The sequence below is a fragment of the Varanus komodoensis genome, unplaced genomic scaffold (genome assembly GCF_004798865.1).
Source record: "Varanus komodoensis strain SLA01 unplaced genomic scaffold, ASM479886v1 scaffold5, whole genome shotgun sequence".
Lineage (NCBI taxonomy): Eukaryota > Metazoa > Chordata > Lepidosauria > Squamata > Varanidae > Varanus > Varanus komodoensis.
The window spans coordinates 8,386,099-8,402,301 of record NW_025336087.1 but is presented as its reverse complement, the minus strand read 5'-3'; the positions used below and the strand labels follow the sequence as shown (position 1 = coordinate 8,402,301).

The following is a 16,203-nucleotide window of genomic DNA, read 5'->3' as shown; positions in this document are numbered from 1 at the left end:
AGCCAAACTGCATGTTACATTAAACATACAGTTTAACATTTTCCCTTTGGGTATTTTTTCCCTTTTTTCTTTTCAAATAGCAAGGTGTAGCTTGAGGGGAAAGGGATTAACCCCAATTTTCCTGTGCTGCAATCCTGACAAAAAATCTCAGTAAAGCTACTGTTTGACACCGGAGAGAAGCTGCCATTGGCATCACCTCTTCTCTCCAGTGCATTGATTGTGAGCCAGCTGGTTGTACCTCCCACTGCTGCCTCAGGGTAGCAGCATTTGTCTGCAAAATCACTGTGTGGAGCAGACAGAGAAGAAATGTGACAGATTTGCTTTAAGGATCTTGACCACTGCTGCCTTCCTCTAAGCACTGTGGATCAATGTGCCAACGCACTATTGCACTAAGGACTGGTACACTTCTAAGGACCTTGAAGGCTCCAATCCTAAACACACATACTAGGAAGTAAGCTCCATCGAATGTTGAAGTTACTTTGGCGTAAACCTGCATTACATTGTGTTCTTAAACAGTTTGCCATACTGGAAGAAGGGCAGAATAAAAATATATTAACTGAAATACAGTACACTATCCCCAGCCCAAACAAAAATGGTGCCATTCCACTTGGCTCACACGCATTATTTAGGGCATTCAAGCTTCACATGTTCCTCTCTGTGTGGGGGTGGAAAATGGGGATGTGCTTGCCAGTCCTGTGTTTCCAGAGACCTGGCACACCTGTCTCGTGAGGGGAATGTGTGCAACTTGGAGCCTACTGTGCAAGCGGAGGGACCCTGCACAAATTAGAACCCTGCTCACCCAGAGATGTAGTTCTCTTGCTGCAGAATTTCAGCTTCAATGGTGACACCAAAATGTGATGGGGAGGAGCCTGCAAATACATCCTTGCTCTTCAGTCTCAGATAATGAAGAACTTGTAAGAGTTAATGCCACAGAGGTACCTTTTTTGCACTGGCCGTTAACACATAACCTTTTCTTAGGATGTCAGAAGATTAAGTAAGTACTCCATAGGACTGGAATGAGGAGGAAGCTTCTCTCTGTGTATCTAACTCATGCCACTAAAGCAGACATAGACTTGCCAGTGTAGATTTATATCAGTCTGAGGCCATTAAGTAATATCTAATCTATCGGTCTGATTCTTCACATTCTTTCTGCCTCTCCTTCTCCAGCCTAAGCCTGATGTTCAGGAAGAGGCCAGAGATACTAGATATCCACCCAACAACTACAAACCCAAGTGTAAGGGGGCAGCTTGTAGCACAGGGAGGGATACAGAGCAGGGGAACAGTGGCAACAGTTTCCTTATTTCTCTGGTTTCTGTTGGTGAAGGGAAGCAAGGAGGTAACTAGGTCACAAACCATTTATAATTTTTCTGAAATTGTGCAGTCATACAAGAGGAGCTAGGAAACAAGGGGAAAACCAATATGTAGCAGTACAATTATTACCAAAAAGACATGTTTTCGTTTAACTAAAAAATATTTATTAACAATGTAAAATGTTTAATAATTTACAATTAGAGCTACTTCTGGCATGCCCTATAAGCAGTAACATTTAGTTTGATGTTCAGACACCATGCTTCAACCTTTAATGGAAACAAAATGGGATAATCTGCTTTACATATGTGGGTTTTATAGTTTCCTACACCCTCTTTTAAACGGTTAGTCCTTTCTTCCCAAAGTTGAAATAGATACATGGGATGGGGGTGGGGTTTAAAAAGTAATTTGCTATTTCTATGCATTATACAATATGTAGATATAACTATCTCATTTTTACAGGAACAACATATCAGTGTTATTTTGCTTGTGTATTAGAAATTAAGATATTGTACTATGAAGATCTTGGATAAGTTGAGATATAGAGTGGAAGACTAAATATGAATGAGAGCACAAAAAGCAATAGGAGAGTTTGTGCATGTTCCCTTACAATATTGGCTCTGTTTATTTTAGCATTTTAGAACTTAAGTACAGTTTTGCAGTTCTAAATAGATTTCTATGGATTAAGATTGCTTAATAGAATATGTTCAAATAGTTTAACATCATACTAGCAAGAGCTACAGTCATACTATTTTACTGTACACAATTGATTGTGATTTGTACACTAAATTAAAAACTCTGCATGTTTTATTTAATAATTATAATATTTGCATTTTATCACAGAATGGTTTAAAGTAGACATGCTGTATGCCATTAAAAAAGTTTAAAAACATCTTTAATAATGTTAAATTAGTTTCTGGATTTGGTTATTGTCAGCAACAATCTGTAAAACTCTTGAAAAGGAGGGAAGAAATATAATTAGGGCTGTGTAGAAAACACACATGATCGATTGGAGCATTTAGGTTTATCCCAATAAAGGTCAAATTGTATTGGCTGTGGTCATTTGTGCACTTCTATCCTGGTCATCTAGCTGGAAATGAGACAGCACAGTCCAAAGAATCTCCGCTTCCGTCTTCGAACTAATGGATAAGGAGTCAAGTTTAGCAGGCTGCTATCATCTGTGGTTAAAAAAAAAAGGTTAGAATTAGGCTGAGTAGTAGCCAGGCATCCATTCTTAGGGACATCTGTTTGTGTTGCCTTTTAGGCAAAGTGAGGCAGATACGTTAGAGCAAACGGGAGGGGGGGCATGCCAACAAATCTGATCCATATGCACAATTAACTGGGAAGCTATCCTGTGCAAATCCATTGAAATGAATGAAAGCAGCACAAGAGTTAAGTGTTTCTGAAAAGAAGCAGTTTCTCTAGTCACACTGCTCAGGTGTTGTGGCCTATACCAATACAGCAGTACCCAATTCTTTATGTTTATTATGATTGTGATTATCATTATTGTGCTTATTACCCAACTCTACTTTTGTAGCCTGAGTATATAAAAACATAAAGCAAAAATAAATGTAGTCAACTTAAGATATCAAAATCTAGTAACCCCCCTTATTAATATCATTTATGTTGCCTCATCAGCTATACAGTATAACATGAAAAAAATGACAGGTCTAAGAAGCATGCATTTTAAGTTTCATAGTAGGGAGACCATGCTGGGGAGCTAGAAGAGGATGGGGTATATAATCTTATTCTTTATTCCATATGGGATAAGGGATTAAGGACACAATCTCATTGAGATGCATAAACTTTAAATGCAAGCACATCCAATGCAGAATGGGAGAAGCAGGAGAGGTGATCTTCACCTCTTTCTTCTTTCACTCTGCATTTTTTTTTGCTAGACACATTTTTGCCCATCTGGCTAGTTATGTGTTAAGGTGGGGAAAGGGGAGGCTTCAGGCTAGCTTGTACCTTGTCCTTTCCAGTTGTTCCCTTCTCCCTGCAACATCCCCTTTAACTCCTCTTCGAGGTCACTTTCACAACCTCAGAGAGGATCTACATGCAGTGGGACAGAAATCTGATTCCCAGCTCCGAGTGTGGACCATGATCTTCAACCTTGGTGCTGGGAATATGAACAATCCGGTGGTCCCTTAGACACTGGGGTCCACAGGATCCTTCTCCCTGAGGTTCTCAGAAAATGTGGACTTTAAGGAGAATGAACGAACAAAAGGTAGCACATAACTACAGTATTCTTGGTCCATTCAAGGAATAAGAGATAACGAGGGAGCATGTGTGGAGTTGTTTCATTGTTGAATAAGTTTAAAGACACTGAACATTGTGTTTTCAGATTTAATGAATGAGGAATGAATTTACCATTATTAAAAGAAGCTAAGCCTGAACATTAAAATATCAATTACCGCATTCATAAAAGAAAAGCCTACCTTGATTTTTCAATGGCAAAGGCATTGACTCCCTGAGTTTGCTTAAAAGGTTTTTCATTTCTCTCATATCCCTGTAGAAATGAAGCAAAGAACTGATCAAACAGAACAGACGTTACTTGAGCTTAGATAAAACCCTATCCTGCATTTGGCTTACAAGAATATTACTATGCAGGGAAAAATAGATTTTTTAAAAATAAAAAATGGAACATTGACAGGTTTTGCATACATTTAATGAAGAAGTGATTTCTACTGATTAGTGCTACCATAAGTCTCTTTATATTAGGTTAATATAAGATTATCAGTTGAAGGAGGAACTGTAGAAATTTCCAAGGTTAATGATATCTATTCAGTCAATTCATATCCAACAAGTATTTTAAAGTTGCTCAGCATCCTTCTGAATGTTGATCCAGTTTCTTCTTTTTTTGAATAAGTTTTATTTGAAATTATAATCCTAAAAAACAAAAAGAAAACTACAAACAACATCCATCATCAAAAACATCGAGCCCGCTGGGTCAGCCCCCACATCCTTCTTTTTCCATTTATGATAACTTAAAAACATATTTAAATCTATGTGAAGTCCCATTTCTCTAGCCAATAATAAAAAGAGTCCCAAGTTTGATAGAAGTCAGTAATGTTGATCCAGTTTCTAATGGCACCCACACAGCAAGCATTGATTAACTGGAACCAGTATTAGCTAACCAACTCTTTGGCTGTGTCACAGTGTGCATGGGTTCCTGAAGGCCCAAGACCCAGAAGAAAATGAAGAATGAAAAAGCATGATGGGACTGACCAGACTGAGCAAACTGAGAGGCCAGGAGTGGTTGGAGAATGGAACATAACAGATAAGCCCACACTGTACCGTCCAGAGAGACAATGGAATGTGACGAGAGTGCATGTGTTCAAGATAAAGACCAGCATGTTCTGTGTCAGCTCTGCTCAGAGGAGTTCACTGTTCGATCCAGTTGGACTAAGCTGATAGCATCAACTCAAAGGTATAAGATGACTGGGCTTTCCAGCTCCCGTGTGTGTCAGAACAGCGCTGCTACTGGTCACCCACAGTCCCGATGGATCATCGAAAGGGTCTATTGGCTGTGAGTAGGAGTGTTGTATGAATGCGAGTGTGAATGAGGCCTCTTGATATTGTTGCTGATGATTGTTGAACTTGTATTCTTATACTTCTGTATTCTTTATATCATAAATGCTACATGCATAGTGTTTAAAACCCAGATCTGATGTTCAGTCTCTTTGAAAGGAGCTTTCCTTGGAAACCTGATAGTCTCCTCTTTATTGAATCAAGGACCGCTTTAGCACAGTCACAACTGCTTGGGTTTGAGACCAGTAAGTAACTCTCCATTGTAGGTCTCTATTACAGGACTTTTCAGCTGTGGCACCAACGATCTAGAAGGACTTCCAAAGGAAGGTGTCTGCCCTCACTGCTGGTTACTTTTATTCCAGCAAGACTTTGAGAGTTCCATTTTTATTTTGTTTTCAGGCTGTTTTTAGAATGTTAATGTAGATTTTAAAGATTTTTATTCCAAATTATACTTGTGAATTTTAATCAACATTTTATTGAAAATTGTTTATTTTGTAAACCAACAGTAAACATTTAGAGATCAATGAGATCTACATTGAACTATCAAGCAAGCAAGCAAGCAAATAAATAAATAAAGTAAGTATTTGGAAGTGATTTATGAATTAACAAAATAAGACCATCTCATACAGTACTATTTTTAGATAGCTAAACATAAAATTCTATGCCAGTTTAGTTAGAAAAAAAGACATTCAAGTTGCAGCACACCACAGGTAGCACAGGTGAGAGCTATAGGCTTTTTCTCTATTGCACACGATTGCTCTCTCTCTGCGTGTGTGCGTGCGCACACACGTGCATGCGTGCAGTGTAGACCAGCTTGGAAGTGTTCACCACATCTATGAACTACCAGATCCACATCAGAGACAGCCCTGGTTTCAGGAACTTGTTGAGGTGTGCTCCTTGAGTTTGTTGCTGTATGATGAGTGAAATGGCAGAAAATTTAAAAGGCTGAAAGTGGTAACTCAGTTATTCTACTCCTGGCAACAAATGAAGCTGCAATATCCATTTATAAATATATGGTCAATTTGACAGTGGTTCAGTATCACTGGTATTCCCACACTGTCAGTTGTCATTACCCTGACTGCAGCTATTAACGAAAATGAAGTTCAAGGTTATGTCATTAATGGATGTGAAAGCAGCTGTTGATTATGGATGTCCTTGCCCCAACCATAAAGCTAACTACAGTATTCTAAATACTAACATAATAAATATTTGTTAAAATGTTTGTTCCTTGTTAACATATTAAATTTTAACAGTGGCAACTGCCTGTTTTGGGGACTCAGTGATGTGTGTGAGTGCATGCACATGTCCACATGTGTGTTGTGCACAACAAAACAAAGGCATTAACTCATTGAACAAGGGATGCACAGATAAAAGCTCACTTCCATATGCCTCAACTTCACTAGAAGTTTAAGGCCATCAAATCATGAATACTAAATAAGGCACATACCGTTCAGTGTTTTCAATATCCGTGGAAACCTGGCATAAATGTTGCTGAATGTCTATTGGTGAAGATAATGACTCTTCTAAAATAGGAACTTCTGAACTCTCTTCTGTTTTACTGTCTGTGATCTTGGGTGCTGCAGAAGTCTCTGTCCCTTTGACACATCCAAAAACAAACAGAGCACTGTCTGATCATCAACTATTGATATCCACATCTCCCACACAGCTCCAACCAACATCTGCCACTCTAGAAATCCTGGCTTGACTTCCATGTGCATGTACTCTGAGCTAAATATATAAGTAAAAAAATTGAAAATCATCTCTTTTGAAAGTCGAATTATGTGCCCTGAAGAAACAACAGAAATTTGCATAGGTTTGCATATTTTTAGTGTTTGTCCTTTTGGGGGGGGGCGGGGTTTTTAAAAGAGCCTTGTAGGCAAATAGTAAGGCATGCAGGTTACTGAATATTTGAACTCCCCCCACCCCTCCATCTCTGGTCACTGGGACACTTAGGATTCAGCCTTCTTTCTGGCTCTAAAGACTCACAACACCTCCAGGGCTATGTGCACATCTGAATTCTGTTTTATTTAGGGCACAATCTGACATGTTTAGTAAACAAAAAGAAGAAGTCTTGCAACTTCCAGCATTACCCATCCGCTATTCATTCATGCAGCCATTTATTCACTAACACAACCTGGTACTTATCCCTCAGCATTTGGAATGAGTATTTCAATTATTTTTTGTACCTGGTCCTCCATGCAAGAGCTATATTGTACAAGCTTTTTGCATCATCATTCTGCCATTTTGTTTCATTATTTCTTAGTGTGGTATAGTGGCTAATAGCATGGAACTGGGGCTCAGGAAAGCTGGGTTCTAGTCCCCCATTAGCCACAGACTCTCAGCCCAACGTACCTCACAGGGTTGTTGTGAGGATAAGATTGTGAGGAGGAGGAGAATTTTATGAGTTACCTTGAGTTCCTTGAAGGAAAAATGGTGGGGATATAACTATAATCAATCTTTTAAAATATGATTAACTACTTTAAAAACACATACCAATAGTGACAATCAGATGCATAAAAACAAAATCATCAATACATATATAAACCCGGGGAACCATTTAGGAAAAGAAGTGGGATAAGCTGCATCTTTAAAACATTAAACCCTTTCATGTGGACTAGTTCCCACAAGGCAATTTTCTATCTCATGTTTCATGTAACTAAGAAGCCTAATAAAAGGGTCCCCATATAATAAAGTCCAAGTAACTACACTTTTAATTCTAGTGCTTATCTGAATGACTTCACAATCCTATCCTGCAGAGGTGACTTCAAATTTCATCAAATTTTATTTTCAAACAGGAAAACCAATTCCACATTTTTCTAATTAAAGAAAGTAAAAGGCCAACGTGTACAGAAAGCGATTTTCACTATCTCTACACAATTTTAGTGACATTAAAGCCATATTCAGGGTCTATATTTCTATGAAAGCAGATAGATACATTTAAACATCTCCCCTTCAACACCTCAAGTTCCCTGCTATCCATTTAGCCTTTATTCCATTCAGCACCTGCACATTTTGAAATAGAGCAACAAAATCAGACCAGTCAATTCTTTCCATGTCTACTTGGCTCAAATTAAAGAGAAAAACTACCCTGTTTAAATCAATTTCTTGTTTATCTCAATTATGAAACAATTGCAAACATGCATGTACTGTGCCAAGATTTGCTTTTTTATGCAGCACACAAACTGTAAAATAACCAATCTGCCTAGAGTTCCATTTGTGAGGTTTCTGTACTATTCAGTGTAACATTGACTTTAATTTGGCGTATCCTCAATGTACCATATCTAGATGGTTTTGAATTTCCATCAGAGAAGCACTGTTGCAGAGTTTCAACAATGTACACACACCATTTCTTCAAATGGGTGATTTCTTTCTTTTCTTATTTAATGTACCTGTTTGATTATATTTCTTGAAGCATGTCATGCATTGATTTTTGCAGGCTCATTTAAGCAAAACGCTGTGCTTTGCAAAGAATTCTTCTAATACACAAGGCAACTCATACATATTAGCACAAATAGCCTGAGTCAAAAAGAGTAAAGTGGAAAGTGGCATTTCCTCCAGCTTCAGGGAGGAAGGAAGGACCGGGGGGGGGGGGGGGGGGGGGAAACTTAAATGGATAGTTTAGAGGGATCCCTTGCTAAAGTCCCCTTCTAACTGAATTAATATTGCAAATGTGTTTAAAGATGGGACAGCTGAGTGCACAGTTGCAAAGCAATGAATCCTTTCAGACAGCATCAATGCCAGTCGCACACCCGCAATGAACATAAAGCAATACATTCTGGCATTCAGCTGTCTGTCAGCGATTTCCACTTGAGAAGCACTTGATTGCCTCCAGGCGGCTGTTCCACATTTTCCAGTGCAGCAGCCCAGCCCAAGACAAATGGTTATGAAGTGGCATCTGTGTACAGAGAGCCAAGGCCTCATAAATGGCCTATATTCATTACAGGGCATGGCTAACAACAAGCTGTCTAAAAGTACCCCAAGATTTCTGGGTGGCTGTTTTACTTCTTGATCTTTAGGCTCAATTGTCACATTTTTTCCACCATTACTTTCTTCTATTTAAAAACAAGCATAGGGTAGCAACTTAAGAATGAAGGAATATCACAGGTGTATATCTGAATTGTTGGACCAAACCATTTTTTTGCAGAGGTTGCTGAACATGGGCCGTATTAATCTTATGTGGAACAGACTAGCAGAAATGAATGGGAGTTAAATTAGATTAAAACTGGATATAACTCTGTATGTTTAAGGGGCTATGCAGAGAATCAGAAGGAAGCTGGCTTCAGAGCTGCTTAGGCTTTCATGATGGTTACTGAAGATATGTCTGTGTGTATATGACTGAGTTGGAGGGAGCCTTGGTATAGAAGAAAAGCCCCACTGAAGGGAAGTTAAGTTTGTGATTTAAAAATGAAATGGTAATATTGAGCTTAATTTTGATACGTTTATTGCCATGCTAGCTGGAGGATGCTGGGAGTTGCAGGGCTCTTTTATTGTCTAAACATTCATAGGATTGTGTCCTTAGTATTGTATACGTATGCACTTGGTAAAGCTATTGAATTGTGATTTTGTTCAAAACATTGTTATACCGGTTGTTGTTTTGTTATTGTTTTATTGCTATATTTCCTATTAGCTGCTTTCCATTTCCTTTGGAAAAGACATGTTTGGCCGTGCATGTTAAGGGAGGGAGGGTGTGCCATCAGCTCCTGAAGGGGCCATGGGGAAAGCTGCAGCTCTGTGGCAGACTACTTGCTCTATGCAGAAAGTCCCAGTGCAATTTCCGGCTTATTATTATTGAAAAGGTATTTCGTTTTTATACCACCCAACAGCCAACGCCCTCTGGACGTTTCACAGCAATTCATAACAGACACAATAATAAAAATGCAGCATTAAATACAGCATTAAATTTCAATATATGGCATTTGAAACCAAATTTAGCTGCCATCCAGCATGTGACCGCTTATTGAACCCTGACCTATGCCCTCTGACCTCAAGACAATTATGGGCATCAAATCAGGGTGGGGAGAGAATGGAGGGAAGCCCAGCCCAGCAAAAAGGCACAGGCAGCTGATTTTGGCCATCTATGCCTTTTGCTCCTGCTCATGAGGAGGAAGGCGGAGGCACCACTGGGATTCCTAGAGCCCTGTCGAGTCTCACTCGTTCCCTCCTTGCTCTCCTGGAATGTTCCCTTTCCCCACTGGCTCAAAAGTCACACTTGCAACTTTGAGCACTCAAAGTCACACTTGCAACTGATATGTCTTGCCGTACACAATTAAATGCCTGGGAGTAGAGGGCAATCTTCACCTGGTGCTGAAAAGATGACACTGGTGCAGCCAGGCAGGCCTTAGTGGAGAGACCTTTCTGTAACTGGGAGGCCACCACTGAGAAGGCCCTCTCCATGTTTTTCCAGGGGTGGAAAAATTTCTGCCTGACACTTTGAGAACTAATTGCCAACAATACTGGAATAGAGGGACCAGGTTTCTGACTCCACATAAGGCAGCTTCCAATGCTGTAGCATCATTAGTTGGCCTGAGGGGACTCCATTCTATATCTTGTAACAGTTGTTTAATTATATTAAAATTTGTAAAGCACCCTGACAGAAAAACAGCATATAAGCACTATGGGAAAGCTGTTAGATCACTGGTGAGTGGGTGTTTTAATGCAGGAAAGCAAGAGTGCATAGCCCAAAAATAAATGGGTAACATTAAAGAAACAGGCTCCCAAAGACTGCAGGGATAATTTGTTGCCCTTGACAATTGTTTAATTGCCAGTATTAGTGGAGAACACGTTCTCTAAAATAATAATAAATTATGGTATGGAGGGAGAGCTTGTGGTTGTAATGTCAAAGGGAACAGGCTCATACTAACACTTCCAAGGGTAAACTACCTGTGCTCTTGCTGCAACATTCAAGTTAGGGGTGTGCTGGATTGTTTATTGTGATGTCTGAACACAGAATGCTGGCTTGTTCATCCAGAAAATCTGAGTTTTGGGTTTGGCTATTGCTATAAGCAACCCAAGGATGGGGTGCCCTTGTGTTTTTTTAATTAAAATGGGAAATGGGTGCATGGGCAGGATCCAACAACACATCTCCTTCTGGTATGGTTTGTTATTATGGGTTGTTGATTACATGCAAACTGCATCACTAACTCTGTTGCCTGATTAGATTTGGCCTTCATGCTTCTGACCTCTTCAGGAACGTGAGGAAACAATTTGAATTATCTGCTACTAAAGATTGATTGATATGGATGGGGATGCTTCCTGCAATTTCAGCTGACAGTCCTGCAGAGCATTTTTCCCTATGGACTGAGGAGTTAACTTGGGCCACTGATTACCTTTCATAAATCTCCACAGGAGGGCTTTGCCTGAAAGGTGCTATATTAAACTTTGAAATAAGTAAATAAATGGAATAAGACTACTACAGAATTATGGCTGCAACTGCTAAACATACATTGGAATCAATGAGATTTGCATCTGAGTAAAGATGATTAATACTATCATCTAGTTAATATGTCCATTGACTAGCTATAGACATTCAGCATGTTCATGAAAATTGTATGAAAATAAAGAAAAGGATATTTACAGAAGTTAAGCAGACTTGTCAAGGACAGGACATTTTGGGGGGCACAGGTATCCATAAGCTGGAGATAACCTGACAGTATATTACAACAACAAATGGGAATGGATCCAACATTGCCCATGTGCTAGTACTACCGGTGTACCAGTGGAAACAAATGTATGCACAACGACAATAATGCTTGTCAGTGCACAAGGTTTCCAGGGAAACTCAATGCGTTAGTGAGCATTATTGATGTTACATTGGTTTCAGCTACCAGAAAGTCAGTACTGCTGGTGCTCACTTAAGAATGGGATAAGCCTGTGTAAAGGTTAGGAAGCCACCAAAAATGAGTAATTGAAAGAAAAGAATGTGACCGTGTGAAGAAAACCCATTTTGCATGCAGGCCCAAAGTTTCCATGAAGCAAACATTTAAAACTAAATAAGACATCCCAATTCATAATGCTCTATAGCTGCTATCAGAACTTTATAGGATAAAAGAACAGTAATCTATTGCATACGGAAAGGAAAAGGGAAAGGTTATTGCAGGATTATAAAAAATGAAAAGTGCTTTTGTTCATTAAGTGTTCTACACTTCGAACACGTTTTATAAATAACAACCCTAAAATAGGTAAAATGCATTATATTTCCTAGTACTGCTTGCTAGTATGAATTAACAAGCAACAGATAAATAGAAAAACTTTCTTGTCTGGCTTAGCTATCCTTTCAAAAAGCCCCCACCCCCACTAGTAGAATAAGGCACTCAGAAAGAGAGTCAACTTCCAAAAGTTTTGGTTCTGTTCAATTATACTGTGGGAGGAAAGCTTCATCCTTGCAAGAGAAGGACACATCTGGAACAAAAATAGCTCAATGCCTTTCTGTGGAGGAGCTATTTTTGCTCTGAGATGTTTACTGCCCCATACCAGATGAGCTTTCCTCTTGTAGGTCAGCTCCCTGCAGGAGGAGGTGAACTTGGACAGCAAACTGAACTTTGCAAAATGACATAAAAAGCAACAGAGAAATCTAGGCTTTGTTCCTACAGAGTTGCTCTAGATTTGCATGAAGTAGGTAAAGTACTGCCTCATGGGTATTTTAAAATAAAAGTACTGAATCCCCCCCCCCCACTTCTCCTTCCCCATCTTTCTTTCCTTTGGTGGTAACGGGTCAACAAGCTTAAAGTCACAGACTGTTTTGTTTTCATATTGGCCTGTAAATTGTTCCAGGAGCCTTTCTAACTGAAGAACAGAGTAAAAGCATGTCAAATACTTTTCTAGAAACATACATTAAAGAAAAGCTGAGCTAGACTAATAGCTCACTGAAGGGAACTGCAATGCCTCAGGGGTGGGCAGGCAGCTTGTGGCCTTTCAGATGCTGTCGGACTGCAACTCCCATCATCCTCACCATTGGCTATGTTGGCTAGGGATGATGAGAACTGCAACCCAAGAACATCTGGAGGACCTACCTACTGCAGTCTATTATTACTTAGTGGCTCATGAGTAGAGCAGAAAGGCAACAGGCACATGGCTCCCCAAGACTGTGCCAGAAGGCTAGAGAGAAAAAAACTGGATGCTACTTCTTCCTCACCCTAGGGGTGAACTCCAGCCTCCAACACTGCAGGAGGTGGGAATCAATGCTCATGCAGGACAAACTTCCAGGCCTACCAACTAGTTAATAATGCCAGAGATTGTTTGCAGAGCTTCCTTTTCAAGATTGTTAATGAGATATCCATGGCTTTGAAGGGAGTACAAATGGTTGCAAAACTGGCTTCAGTGACTGCTACATAGAGTAGAAGAATATTCTCAGAGCTGGTGTCCTTAAGATGCTTTGGACTTCAGCTGCTATAAGCCTGTATAGCTAATGGACAGGAATTCTGAAAGCTGCAGAATGGGAAGAATGTTCTTTTAATCAAACTTAATGTTCCTCTGCATGGTACATTTCAAAGGGGAACATAAACCCTTTAAAAGCAGAGGCATTTGTTCAAGGTGAACATTCCATTGTTTCAAGTTCCCTTAACAGGAGTAGATTGTACCAGTCCCCCTTCCTACAAGTAACAGGATGTACCACAATCCCTCTAAAATATATGGATTTCCATGATTGCAAGAGTTAGAAAGCAAAGCAGAGAAATACTCTAGGGTACAACTACATGGTCCACAGAGAGAGGAGGTTGTGTATGTAATGTCTGAAGATCCATGACTTCGTAAATGCTGGCCTCATTCAGATTCTGCAGTTGAGTGCCAGGAATTGCATAGCCAGCTTGTAATACCAAGGAGGTAAGCACACCTGTTGGAAAGCAAAGCAACCTGTGCAGATTAAATACTGACTGGCTCTGACTGCTAATGCCTCTTATGTATTGAATGCTATTTTGATTTACAGGATCCAGCAGGGGCTTAAAAGGTAGAACTGCAGAAGAACAATGATTAGGACAGGAACTGCTACATCTCTTTTCACTTTACTGATTACAGGTGAATGGACAGAATGCTATTCTAGATGAGGAAATATTAGTTCCAAATTCCTGTTCATATGAAGGAGATAAAAAAGGGGAACGAAATAATATCATTGCCTGGGGCGGGGTGCAGGGGGTGGGGGAGATATAATGCCTTGAACTCCTTGGAGGAAAGATGAGATATAAATGTAGTAAAACAAAAGCACACTGTTTTAAAGATAGTTCTCAATAATTTTATATTGCTTATCTAATTTGTATCTTGCAAAGACCTAGATGCAATAAATATATAGATTTCTTCTAATGCCACTGTAAACATTTGATCCATATACACATTTCTTTGTATGCATAATTTCACCGGTTTCCAGCAAGGCAGGCTAAGCACGTCTGTCTTTTATGTTGTATTTTGTTGTTGTAATCACCCAGGGAGCCATATGGCTAATGGAGTGGGTTAGAAATCAAATAAATAAATAAATAAATAAATAAATAAGTTCCCAGTGCACACTAAACTGGAAACAGGAATCCAGATTGAGGCGTAAGAATTCTATGGCATCCTATTGACAGATGGCTTGGAAACTAATAGATGAAGTGTTTGTGGTGAAAGTCCTGCTTCACAGATAGCCAACGACAATTGAAGTGAATAAAACAATTTCAAGAGGATTTATGATATAAGTGCATACCTTTCCGATGAAACTGAAGTGATCCTAGCAGGCATATAGATTTTAGCATCTCTGTTGTATACATTTCTAAGCAACACTGCAACTGGATATATAGCCTACAGATTTCAGGATGAATCTCACCATCTTCTGGGCTGAAACAATATACAAAATAAAGTGAAATAGAAAATGTTATAATTGTCAATAACAATTCCAGATTTTGGCCTGTGCAGTCCAGATCAATCTTCTCTTAAACTGGTGATCTCCAGGTATTTTGAAATACAGTTCTCACAGTCTCTGACTGCTGGCCATGCTGGCCAGGGTGGATGGGAATGATAGTTCAAAATATCTGGAGGGTCCACATTAGGAAAGGCTGTCCTAGACAATGTCTAAACTCCCATGTTTTTGGGGAATATGAAGAAACTCTTATGTCTAGAATCTTCTCTGCAGGTTTGCAGTTTCATAGTCAAAAGAAAGGATTCTTCTAAATTTTTCTTTCCCAGATATAAATGACCTCAACTGATAACACAGGCAGTCCAAAAGAGACCTCATGGGCTCAAAGAATACTCAAAGGCCCCTGTGGAAGAATCGGAAACAAACTGCCCATGAAAAGGTGACTGCTGTCTATCTCAGGATGCTTCCCTTCTCTGTTTGTTCCTGAGTTAGATTTGGAAGAGGACACTTTGTGTTAAGTTTCTACAGGTTTGAGGAGGAATCTCTTTCACTGGTCAAGTACCAGTCTCTGAAGCTTATACCTTTGGACTGGACTATAGAAAAATAATAAATGACTTATAATGCATACAGTTAAATTCAACAGACTTCAGCTCACAGAACAGGACTTCCCCTTGCTCTCCACAGAGCAGGACCCTCCCCTGCAGTCTCTCAAGGAAAGAGTAGCGTGCTCTACATTATTCTTTTCCCAAGTATAGTGGATGACACTGTCCCATTGCCAGTGCAGCAAGATTCAACTGTTGATCTACTCAGCTTCCTTGTAAGGAATGGACACCATCTTGTACTTTACCTTAGACTCAAAAATTTCTTGAGCCAGTTCTGCTAAAACTAGATAATTTCGATAATAGTGGCATCAAGTTATCGACCTAATAATATTTTATCACTCTTGTCTGAAAGCTGTTGCTTGATTTCTTAAAGCTGCCTGTGTTGAAATACAATTCATTCCCTGGCTACCTTTGTGGAACCGAAGCAACTTGATAAATGATTCACTGCACTTCTGTATCCCACTGTTTATGTCAATCAATTTTAAAAGTTGCCTTTAAATACCAGTCAATTCTGAAATCTTTTGCAGCCAAGAGAAAGCTATGTTTATTTAACCTGAGGGCTTAGTCACAACCACTATCGGCTAATGTTTAAACTGCTGCAAGTACTTTTTACCTTCTAGAAAATTGTGTGCATTAACAGAAGGACCATTACAGGAAAGAAGGAGAAGGGGACCGTGAAGATGGGACTATGCCACAAAAATGTTATAGGAAATGGCACCAATTATGCTGTAGGAGACGATGATTACTGAAATGCCTCAGGATGTTATTAAAGTGGAAAGGTTGCTTCAACTGGAATGAGATAGTGTTTGCTCTTCGTTCCAGGTGAAATATATTTAGCCACAAAAGAAAACATTACCCAGCTATTTTAGCAACATCTTTATGAATATCTTTCACAAACATATACTTTCAACCTTTGAAGCTGAGACATTGGCTGAAGGTTAATTA

General features: G+C 39.4%; 1 protein-coding gene across 2 annotated transcripts in view; it reads right to left on the bottom strand.

Moving 5' to 3' along the window:
* Positions 1-1,519: 1,519 nt before the first annotated feature.
* The window catches only part of LOC123031668 (regulator of G protein signaling 7 binding protein), a 67,335-nt gene continuing 52,651 nt past the window's right edge, over positions 1,520-16,203 (bottom strand). The window contains exons 3-6 of one of the 2 annotated variants that reach the window (XM_044446895.1): positions 14,507-14,637; positions 6,287-6,434; positions 3,747-3,817; positions 1,520-2,486 (exon numbers count right to left, since the gene is read on the bottom strand). In XM_044446895.1, coding sequence (XP_044302830.1) covers positions 2,395-2,486; positions 3,747-3,817; positions 6,287-6,434; positions 14,507-14,637 — 442 coding nt within the window. In that variant the 3' untranslated portion in view covers positions 1,520-2,394. Of the gene's footprint in view, positions 2,487-3,742; positions 3,818-6,282; positions 6,435-14,506; positions 14,638-16,203 lie in introns of those variants that run through there. The other variant, XM_044446896.1, reaches the window with a different exon arrangement.